The following is an 11793-nucleotide window of genomic DNA, read 5'->3' as shown; positions in this document are numbered from 1 at the left end:
TTAAAGCATTCTCTATTTTAGTAGAAAGAGTTAGGTAAATAAGGTTTGTGAGAAATGTCTCTCTGTCCTCTAAATGAACCTGAAATTAGCAATGAGATGTTGAAGTTCAATAGTTGTTGAAGCACTAAAAGGTCTGAGTACAGATGGTAATGGAGCTCAACTACACCTTAGTTGTGATCATTGCAGAGATGAAGTCCACTGCAGGGTGTAACAATTATCGTGACTGTTTTATTTCTATCTGCATATGTAATGCGTATGTATTGACGCAAACATGACATGAAAAAGTAACATGATATGAATACACGATTGTCAAAATGTATGTAATTATATAATTCTAACATGTCAACTCTTTTGAAAGCATGTAACACCTTAAGCATGATATGACATGAAAAATAATACCAACACAACACACGGCATAGATACACGAATTGCCAAGTCTAGACTGTATTATAGATTGGAGCATGAGTAGGGAAAAATATTTCTGGCTATTATTGAAAAAATGGCTCTCTTTAGAGCATGAATTTAAATAACATCACAGTTTTGTTAAATTGACAGACTACATTAGTCCACTTACCATGGGGTTCAAAATTTCACTAACAAACAGTTCGTTCTGAAGTGCTAACATGGGTAAATGCATCTCATGTTAGACAAAGAACAATTGTGTACAACAATGTCAGTAAAAAAATTTCTTCTCTGCTACGGCTGCAAATTTTTGTTCTCTGTAAGGGCAGATACTGGTTTGCTATTTTAGTTACCTTTATGGATCAACACTAGTTGGTACCTTGCAGTAACAATCATCTTTGTATTATAGCTGGTTCATTTGTTGTTTTCAGTCTTCATCTTGGCCAGCTTACTGGCAGGAAAGTGCAATCTGGCCATTAGTGGCCGGGGTGCTCGAGTTTTTTGGTCAAATCCCCTTACGCAAACAAATCCTGCAAATAATTTGAATCAGTTAAAGGTGCATGGGTGAAAGCATGCTAAAGCTTCAATCCATGCAAGATCATCATTCATCGCTAGTTCTCAAAAGAGTGAAATTGGCTTGACTGAACTTCATTCCATATTAATTGCAATGCTTCTGGAAGGATTTTGAACTAGGGATGTCTTATAATAGCTGTTATTCTTCAATAAATGCATGGTCGCTTTTTAAAACCTTTTTAGAGTGTTCAAAATGTTAGAGAAGAAAAAAAATGATAAAACCTGGTTTTCTAGTAGGAAATTATTCGTAAGTGTATGAACTTATTGTATTAAATAACCATTCTTTTGTGTGCCTAATGAGAAGCTTGTGTTTGTTGCATGCAGATATGATATTCAAGTACTTAGACGTATAATTTCATACCTTTCCAAAAACAGTATTGAATTCCCTCGGTTGAAAGTCCTAGTAGACAAAGATTAGTTTTGTAAGTAACCATTCTCCTTTACTACTGAACCAGGACAACAATTTTAATGTTCAAAAGCTTGGTGGGTAATTTCTTACCTTTGAATATTGATGATACAGATGTTCCAAAGTATACAGTTCGTCTTGGTAAATTCCAAATCCATTCCCTTGGAACGTCGACTGGATTGAGGCTTGAATCATGATCTGCAAAGACCTGTGTGGTAATAGCAAATTAATTTTATAAACATCTAATAATGAAATAAATTATACGTGCTAGGGAGTGTAGGAATCAACAAAATGTTAGTTCTTGAATACTGAAAGATAATTTGTAAGGTTTTGCCTTCTGGTTTCCCAGATCCCACTTGAACCCTTTCTTCTGACTTCTGAGGCTTCTAAGAATTAGAGTTGGCAATAGCCTGAACAAGATTACCTCATTAACTTGAAAATAAGTCCCATTTAGGGGAAAGCTTCCTCTCATTGCAGTTCTACAAGGTATCTGTACACATTGTGATGCCAATGTCAGTGAATCTTGGAGGTATTTGCGAATTGTGCTTCCATAACATTTATATATGTGTAAATCTTGCTCACCAAGATGGTTCCTCGGACTGTCTCAGTGTTAGCTTCTCTTACACTGTTGCAAGCAAAGCAGGTCTTCTCATTGCACAGTCTTCCTGGTTCCTGGGACCCACAACTTTGTTCTGGTGGTTGAATTGAGTTTGCAGTTTCACCTATTAAATACATGTTTACAGAAGCTCATCTAATTAATTTGTAGTAAAGCAGACAACATCTTTTTGACTAGCACTTGTCAATGTGTAGTTTGAATTCTAACTATCATGACATATCCTATTAACGCAACGGCAATCTATGGTGTGATCTTAACATTGTATCCTATTTACAGAAGTATATCATAAACGGCATGAGCTGTGTTGTGCCTATCTCTTAGCCTGCTTTATATAGCTTGACATTCAAAGTTATTCCTTTTACCTGGTGTCCATATTGCAAGAAGATAGGGGCTAGGATCATCAGGTTCCCGCTTTTCCATCTATAAATATTGAAAGATAGAAGTTAGAATAGTATGTTATGCATTGAAATTGCAGAATTTTGGAGAACTCAAGAATAACTTACCTGTTTCAAGAGAGGATGTTTATCTGGAAGCTCATATCTGCATCATTGCAGCTAGTATCAGAATATAATGTAGTTTATTGCACACGGTCACAATTATAAACTACTGATTAGTTGACATCAAAGTTCTCTGACCTAGACTTTTTTTTCCCTCTATACCAGCAAGTCTACTTTTTAAAGCAATTTCCAAGTATAACTGTAGTCCAAATTTGGGAGCAGGAAGTTAAGTATGTTGAGCACATTTTTATCTAGAGTGTATTCTACTGATACATTTGCTGGGCTAATAGAACTTTAATGAGCCATTTTCATTCTATAATTTAGCCCCTTCTGACCACTATATTAACAGGGTTTTCCATGATCATAGGTTGGTGTTTGGTACTTTGGTCACATGATGGGGAAAATATCCACTTACACATAGTGCTCTGTTCGTAGCCTGCTCACATTCTTCAATTTTGGAGTAGGGATAGAAGCAGCATTGGGATTCAAAGCTACTAAAGCCTTTGACAAGTCCCCTTCTTGGAGTTCCATATTGCCCTGCATGTAATGCTGTAGGTTTGCTGTGAACTCTTCAATGTTGAGTTTTATTGTGGGAATTTCATCAGGATCATCATAGCATGCATCTTCAATATCACTCTCTGATCCTTCTGCGTGCTCTGGTTCTGGTGTTGCCGGCTCCTCAATGATAGGTTCGTTGTTGCCAACATTAGGCCCTACTTTAAGCAAGTTATGCACTGGCGGAGGTAATGGAATTTGATTCACAGCCCTGGTAGGGTTTGTCTCAGAGATCATTGGAGCAGTTGAACTTGTTATACTCCTCTCTTCAGGTCCTGGTAGTGCGAACCTTGCACTGCATGAAGGAAAGTCGGCACAAATGTGAAACATAAAGTTTAGACTTTTGGAAGCAAAGGTAGGTGGTTTTAAGAGTTCCTGACCTTTCTGTTTTTACTTTTACCATTGATTTAATCCTCCTAAGTTGTCTTCTTTGGGTCTTGAAGGTGGATGTATTGCATTTTTATCACTATATGCATTTATTTTTTTATCTTATTACTTTAAAGTTTGTTGGGATATTAGTTTGTTTTTGTTTTTCGGAGACTTGGATTCCTTGGCTGATGTGTGTGCCAACTTCACATAGTGGAAAGAATCATCTACACTATTGGGAATTTGAAAGGTTTAAGACAGGTCCTTTTTGTTTTATAGTGGAATATCTTGGACTCCCCTTTATGTACACGACACAATTAATGTTTCCGCATCAATGAGGATGCCTACCACACAACTAATTCATGGCTATGTTAAGTATCTATGTGATTTTAGATCCAGGTAGTTGTCAATTGAAATGACTGAATACCAAATTGAATACTAGTTATTCTTGGATGCTCCAAGACCTTTACTGCCTTAGGGAACAAAGACAAATGTTGGACGCCAATAGAAGTTGAAGCTAGTGGCTTGGCATGTTTTAAGGTTGTTGTGTTTCTCATATATGTTTCTTAGATATGATTACGCAGATAACAAAAGTAAAACATCAATAAATGATTACTAATCAGTAACTGAGCAAAGAACACTTTAAAGACTTAGATTCTGATATTGATGCTCATGCCTGAAATTTAGATGTATGCTGATTGAGCAATGCTTATTTCTATCTGCCTGAATTATTGTGACATTATAAAGGCAAGCTGGAAATAGGCTGGACACTAACCTTGCAAAAGCACTTGCAAAGTGCCTGCATTCCCCTCTCATTGGACATGCATTGCAATTTGGTTTACTCTTTGTGCAGAACACCTACATAACATGTTAGTGCATGAGCATATTGCTGCTCTTTAAAGGCCTGACTTCAAAACATGATTCTAATTTATGAAGCATTGATGTAAAAGTGAACCTAGTGAAATACCTTTCCGAATGTAATCATTTGATAATGTAGTTCATACCTGTACCAGTAGTGCATAGATAAGTAAAAGTCTTTTATGAATACACATATATCTAAAAGAGGGGTTATGAGGTTACAATGTATATTGATCAAGTTTGCATAATCTTGGCCAGAGATATTTTTGAATTGACTCCAGTATTGGGTACCTAAGAGGAACTTATTAGCATCTGTGAGCAATGAGACAATGAGAACAAAATGATGTTAAGTGGTTAAATGTCTATTACTTACAATTCTAGGAGGTGCAACTGTAGTGACTCAGGCAGTGGTTGGAGAGGAACCCATCCCAGCCTAACTGCTATTCGTCCAACATTTGTGTCAACCTTCAGAAAATGTAAATGTTACAAATTGGATGAGCAGTGTTGTTGATCTTGTCAAAACTAGAATTGTAAGTAAATTTTTATTCTGAGTCTTACTGGAAAAGCAAGATGGTGAAGAGTTAAAAGCCGTACACACTCCACGCTTTTCAGCCCCAATCCCCGTATGCTTAAAAGATAATCCCTACAACATAAACAATTTTATGATGCCATTAACATAAACTTCATAGATACAGGAGATCAGTTGTTATTCACTCTGATTTAGTTGAAGCCATGAAGGCTTTTGTTATTTATGAAGGTAATAACTGTAACACTGAAGAATTAACTGTGAAACTTGAGATGGCTTACTTTGCTTTATCAGGGGGGACATCTCTTAACCATTCCAGATCAATGCTTTCATGGTCTCTAACCAGTCGGTTCAAGAAATCCTGCAAAAACTTTCAAGAACTTTTAAATATGTTGTAAATGTTGCTTAATAAATACTTCGAGCTACTCCTAGCTAATATTAGTTACTTAGAAATTGAATTCATTTCACATGCCTTGATTCGTTCTGCTAACATGTTGTTCATCCCTCTCTCTTTGATGGTGTTAGAAATCTCATTAACATTAGCATTTCTCATTGCTTCATAATCCAGGGAATCCATGGTATCTTTGCTTCTTTCCTTTTTTAAACCATTGGCCTGCACCTGTTTCCGCAACTGGTCCCAGTCAGTTGCATTTTTTTTCCCTTCCTGAGCCTTTCTTCTTTTGGGCTTTAAGCTGCTATTTTCTCCAAGCTGGTTTTCAGAAGAATGCATTGGTTCCTTTGCATTGGATTGAACCTCTCTGTTTTCTGTAGCTTTGTCCTTAGCTGATGCAGTCATCCTTTCAATATCAGAAGGTCTTTCTGTGAGCTTGTGGGTATTTGCAGCAGATAATGAGGTACTTTTCTGCATCTTAGTGACTGCATCAGTGGTTGGAGGCATTGTGACTGATGCACTTTCTGATTGGAAGTCCTTCCTCTTTTCTTGATGATTGTTGCAAAGTTGATTACTTCTAGTATGGACTTCTTTTTGGTGCATTATGTGCTCACCTGATAAGGTATTCAAGGTTGTTGTGGCCATATCTTGACTTATTGGTTGTCCATTGTGTTGGACCATGATTTTACCTCCATTTTGACCTGGTTGTTTTGGCTTGTTGAGTCCAGAAGCAGTTGAAGCCCAGGAAGACATGCACTCTTCTCTGAAAGGTTCAAGGCCTTCTCCTTCCCATGGTTCAGACTCCAAAGTCATGTGTAGGGGATGGCTGCTCGCTCCAAACGCTTGTACCCGAAATTGTTGATTTCTAAAATTGTTATCTTGATTGAATGAGGAAGACCATTTGAGATTCTCTGTTCTTTCCAGCCTTGATGTCTGCCCCTCTTCTGTAACTTCTGACTGTTTATATTTTATTCCTTCATGAAGTTGTGAGCTCCCACTTGCACAATGGTAAAATTCCTCAACTGAGGCACTGTTCTCTATCTGGTCAAGAGTTGAACCATGAATGCTGAGGAATTTGCAGCTCATAGTAGGATCTTCTGTTTCTGAGTAGGAGCCTGAGTAGGTTCTAATTCCTCCATTTGCTTGAATAACTGAGGAATCAAAAGAACCTTGCGATGATAGCACTTCTTCCTCCAAGCTTTGACTATATGTTCCCATAAAGCTTGTTCTCTCTATACCTGAATACTCACTGTTCCTCAGGTAATCTGTTGACCTGTTGGGAGTCATGGAGCTTTGGCTGTCAAGTTGATGCCTGAATGGCTTTTCATGCCATTTGATGGTTTCTACTGAATTCAGTTCACAAACTTCTGGTTCTTCAATTAGTATTGTTGTTCTCTCCGCATTGCAGTCTCCTTTGCATGATGACTTCAAAGGAAACTTTGCTGCTAGAGACATGAAGGCAGAGCTGCACGGTAGGAAAGTGGGAAAATGTTTTTTTGCTTCCAATTTTTCATGTTTATATGTACTTCCAGTATGAACAATAACTTACCTTGACAGGTGGTCGGAAACATTTTGGGTTAGGAAGACTCCTATTACAGAATCCACCACAGATCCCTTCCATTTTGAGAAGCGCCTATCTCCTGCAAGGTTTTATGACACTGGTCAGCATACATGCTACAATCTATAAGACTCAATTGAAGTGTTTATGCTGAATATTAAGGTAATTTTGATCGATACAATTTGTTGCATGTGGGCTACACAAAAGGCACTAAAATTCCAAATTCTCTCATGCAGGAACTTAGGTAAATAGGCCAGAAAAATTTAGTGGGAAGCTGTTGTATAAATATATAATTTCTATAATGGTAGTTCAATTATTTGAAGTTCTTATCTTGTTTGAGTGAACTTCAATTTTCAGATGCCATAAAGCTATTTTACCAAAAAAAAGTTCCAGTAGTTTTAGAGCTGTGAATATTATGCTAGCTTGGCAATTTTGTGATGAATATGGCTGGAAATATTTCTTTATCATGCTGTAACATCTTGTTGTTTATGCAGGCATACCGGTGTTTCTTATACCCCAATGCACAAAAAACACACTCCTAATGGTTTTTATCATGTATCAAAAGGTCCAGGACGACATTAATCTAGGGAGCAGATGCAGAAGTCTTTGTACTACAGAATATTGGGACCAAACATGTAATAGGCTGTACCTTGTACAAGATGCATTCTTGCTATAAATGAATCAACTCTGCCATGAAAAACTCTCCTTTCTTCTTCCCACCATTTTTCCTTATCTGTTCCTTCAGTGTCTTCTCCCTCCTTTCCCATCAACAAATTCCATACCCTATTTGTCTCTGGATCAAGGTCTACTCTAGGTCGTACTTTTTTCTTGATAGACTCAAACCCCTCATAAGGGACAACTGTTCCAGCTCCATTGTATAGAACAAGTGCATTCTGCAGTTCTGCCTTGGGTTTGTTGTTCTTTTCTTCAAGAGTGAGACCCTTGAATCTATTAATCATCTCCTCGACTGGATTGAGAGATACATGTTTTGCTGATGGCCCTGCATATTTTACCAAGAACAGTTGATGAAGTGGTGGTCAGTAGAACATTTTGGGAAAAATTTGTAGACAAGAGTTTCAAGGTACTACAGTTGATGAAAGATAAAGGTTTGTTAGTACCTCTTGCTTTGGTGGACTGCTGGTTCTCAGACACTTGTTTCTTTTCTTGCACCATCTTTCCAACTCTGGATGGAACATTTCTGGGCAGACCAGGTTCTCTTTTCTTGTTTTCTGAAACATTGGTATGGAATGTTTGGCCAACCAATCCAGTTCGAGGTGTAGAGACCTTCTCAGGGGTGGTTGGTAGAAGAAGATTGCGGTTCTCAATTGTGGCTAAGTTATGGACTAGAGCTAACCCATTTATGTTTCCTACTTTTTCGATGCCTGAATGCAGTTGGGACAAAATATTTTGCTTTGAAGAAGTCAGATCACCAGCTGTAGAGTTTACATACCTGTTCCCTGTGAGTTGGCTAAACACGCCACCTTTTCTCCTGTCTATGTTATCACTTCGAACATGGGGATCAGATGTTCCACAATCTCTCAGTGATGTAAATTGTCCCGCATTAACATCATTTGTGCCTTTTGTTTGAAGTAGTCCTGCAGCATGTGACACTGAACACTTCATTCCATACTTATATGCATGGAATTCATCCTCAATTACCCTTCTTTTCGAAACCTGGGGAAAAGCTGCCTCATTACTGTAGCCATTTCTATAACCTTCATCCGCTTGGAATATCGCTTGGGATAGCAAGGAACTCATTGTACCTGCTGTGCTGAATTGTCCCTGCTCAATGGCATGATAGTGATCTCTCTTGGATCCCCTACCTTCATTAGAGTTGGTCAAAACTGTTGCTACTGACTGAGGGTGTCCTTCAAACATGAATTCCTTGGTTCCATCAATATTTTCCCAGTTTCTTCTTTGTGAAACAAATTGGATAGCTTGCTGTGCGGAAGTGTACCCATTTCTGTAGCTATTTTGGTTCAAATCAACGTCGTACATGTTTGCATTCCTTGCCATGACATTTACATTTTCCATCAGCTCCTTTGCTTGAAGTCGGGAGGCTGTAGCAGCTGTGATACCTGGCAGGGACATGTAATCAATTGGCATCATTTTCTTCAAGAAGGGGGAGTGACTACATTCAGCTTGTAGTTGTAGGTTTTCCACAGCCAATCCACTCTGTTGATTAGACTGTGTAGTGAATCTTGTTTTAAACCCACCATTTCCTACACTGGAAAATCCCATGGAGCGAGATTCAGACGACTTACTACTGAGCATCTCTTGGTGATTAAGTATACCAGCCAGACTTCCATTTCCAGTGTTTTCCAAGTCAAAATTCAATGCTCTTCTGCAGGATCTTGGAGCACAAACGGGACTAGGATCAGAGTCCCTTATGCAATCTCCTTGCGGAGTTGCTGGTTCTTTCTGGTTGGTCTCGTGCATGCATTTCCCCCTAATAGTTATCCCAGCATCACAAGCAGATTTGTTTGCAGAATCTATCAGTTCATCGGCTGGTTCTTTCAGGCTTTTCTTGTGTACATACTTCCTCTTCACTGGAGTTCCAACAGTTGAGTCAGACGCCTTTGTTGGATCTGCATGTTGAGTTGCTGGTTCTGTCAGACCTTTCCTGCGTACATACTTCCTCTTCCCACTTGGGTTGTCCTTGGAGTTGACGTTTGCTGTAGTGGTCGGCTTTGGAGTTCTTTTGGGTTTGCCTTCCACAATAACCTTGGGCCTGTGTTTTCTTCGTTTAGGTGGTTTTTGCTGGGGAGTCTTATTCAGATCTATACCTTGGACACTTCCCCTTTCAGAGTCCTTTTCCTCCATTGGTGCTGAAATGATCACAGATGATGAATCGACAATATTCTGTAAGAGATCACGGTTCTGTTGAGAAAATTGCTTTTTATTGCATACAATTAAACTTTCCTGCTCCTTTTCAGAAACTGAGTTTTCGTCTGCTGCAGGATTTTGATTCCTTGTCTTCTCTGTTTGATCTGGTGTTGCTAGCAAGGATTGAAATGAGGTGTTGAAATGAGAGGGTGCACCGAATTCTGTCCTTGCCGGTGAGTTTAAATTGCAGACTGGCATAGAAGGTATTGGAAATCCATCTGTAAAAGTAACATTCAATAAACAGATTTACTAATGATGAGAATCAAGCACATTTGGTTGAACCAATGTTGTCGTGACGCGTTTTCCATGGCATTGTAACGGACTTGCACAATTTCATATAAAGTTTATTGAATATAAAGTTTATTGAATTCTATTAGCTTAATAAAGAGAATCTGCAATAATGAAAAATTACAAAGTTCTGCAGGATAAGCGCAAACAGTCCGTTACATGTGAACTCTAAACTACTATAGTAAAAGAAACATAAAAATCAATTGCCATATACTTGTATTTGGAAGTAAAATGAAAATTTGCACCATTTTCTGTTTTAAATAGGTTTAACCACTTACATTGCGGCATCTGGAGGAAGCCGTCGGTATTTCTCATGAAGTGTGAACTTGAGGATTGGTGTGAGCTGCAACGTCTCCAGTTATCTTCTTGAGAATGCAAACTCGGAATTGGCAGTGTATTACCGCTGCCTAAGCTGGCGATTCTGTTTGCAGAGGCAAAACCATCTGCGGCATTTCTGGTTGCCAGAAGATTTGCCCAGGTATGATCATTCCAACTCGAGCTTTCATTTTGAAGAACAAGTCTATAAGAACCTGCAATGTTATTGATCATCCTGTTATTCTTTGCTAAATTTATGCTGCCAAAATACTGATCCTGGTTGAAACTGTGAGCAACTCCATTGTTATTTAGGATATCTTGAACATATCCCGTAGGAAATCCACCAAATTCCTGCCAATTTTCCTTTCCAAACTGGTTCCCTTGGCCACTCACCTGGATCGGATTCGATCCTGTTGGGATAGGCTTTTGTGGGGTTACCGGTATCCAAGAACCCGTAAACTCGAATTCTTTTCCCTGTGGAATTGAAAAATCTTCACCAAAATTCATCTTGGATTGTAACGCAAAAATCCTTGAACCAGCTCTTTCTTCCACTTTTTATTCTTGGAAAAAAATACTTTAAATTCTAAAGGTCCAATTCCTGAAAAATTTCCAGGAAAATCACCAAAATTCCAATATTCTCAAGAAAAAATTCCCACCCCATTGCTTTATCCTTTCCTCCCAAATCACCCAATCTCCACCTAACATCCTCAACATAAAAAAAACCCAGAAACACCTGAAAATAATTTATAAAAGAAATGTCTCAGGTAGAAAACTAGCAAAACAAATCAGCATCTAAGATATAAATAAATGATTTAGAAAGCCATTTCCAAATTAATTCCCAACAACTAATAAAAAGTTAACATACCATTTCTGTCCTGGAAAAATATGGAAAGCATGAACGAAATGGGAAACTAGATAAAAGCAAAAAGTCATGTAATTCAATTTCTGTGAACAAAAATAAATTGTATTACTCACATAATTAAATCAGGATTTGTTAACTAAAAGAACTTGCTAATATCTTCGAAGATTCTTGTTGATGATATTAAAGAAATAACAGCTGAATTGAGTTTATGCCAATGTACATGAACCAAGCTAAAACCATAAATCAATGTCCAAAATTTGATATAAAAAAATACATAATAATGCTTAGCGTAATCTCACCGTTATGTTGTTCTGGGTCAGCTTTGGTTTCAGAGCATAGTCAATGCCGGAAAAAAACCAGTCAGTTTCTATGGTAAAACCAGGAGAAAAAAATAAGAGAGAGAAAAAAATGAAAAACTTTAATTCATCAAATTTAAAACTACCACTTTGGGCACTCCACGCAGTGTTTTACAAAACTGGGCACCCCTAAATTATTTATTAGTGTATTAATGCTTACTTTATTTCTGTTAGTACGGTTTAATTAAATAAATTATTTAAAGTTCATAAAATAAAGAAAAATTTGGTTCGTTCTTTTTTTTGTCCGATTCAATTGGTTGGTTTCAAGTAGTTCATAGGACAGCCAATTTAACCCGGATTTAATTGATATGATGTTCGATTAAAACAACCTCATGAAG

General features: G+C 37.8%; 1 protein-coding gene across 1 annotated transcript; it reads right to left on the bottom strand.

The window, feature by feature from the left end:
• Positions 1-466: 466 nt before the first annotated feature.
• LOC105785327 (transcriptional activator DEMETER) lies at positions 467-11543 on the bottom strand. The gene is made up of 20 exons (XM_012611372.2): positions 11399-11543; positions 10201-10970; positions 7867-9852; positions 7398-7748; positions 6740-6830; positions 5272-6655; positions 5081-5160; positions 4832-4916; positions 4647-4738; positions 4496-4564; positions 4383-4419; positions 4191-4273; positions 2910-3344; positions 2501-2537; positions 2360-2417; positions 1964-2103; positions 1806-1871; positions 1475-1589; positions 1337-1375; positions 467-932 (listed from the first exon to the last, which is right to left on the bottom strand). Exons 2-20 carry the CDS (start codon positions 10742-10744, stop codon positions 817-819), a joined length of 5808 nt encoding a protein of 1935 aa, XP_012466826.1. The 5' UTR covers positions 10745-10970; positions 11399-11543; the 3' UTR covers positions 467-816.
• Positions 11544-11793: the final 250 nt, after the last annotated feature.

The sequence above is a fragment of the Gossypium raimondii genome, chromosome 1 (genome assembly GCF_025698545.1).
Source record: "Gossypium raimondii isolate GPD5lz chromosome 1, ASM2569854v1, whole genome shotgun sequence".
Taxonomy (NCBI): Eukaryota; Viridiplantae; Streptophyta; class Magnoliopsida; order Malvales; family Malvaceae; genus Gossypium; species Gossypium raimondii.
Note: the sequence above shows the minus strand (reverse complement) of the source record. Positions and strands in the feature narration are given on the sequence as shown.

Excerpts from the sequence above, each read along its gene's own strand:
- LOC105785327 (XM_012611372.2), bottom strand. The coding sequence starts at position 10,744 with ATGAATTTTGGTGAAGATTTTTCAATTCCACAGGGAAAAGAATTCGAG. Across the intron at positions 9,853-10,200 it reads CTTCCTCCAGATGCCGCAAT|ATGGATTTCCAATACCTTCT; the intron begins GTAAGTGGTTAA and ends TTACTTTTACAG. Across the intron at positions 4,739-4,831 it reads TTCACCATCTTGCTTTTCCA|GTTGACACAAATGTTGGACG; the intron begins GTAAGACTCAGA and ends CATTTTCTGAAG.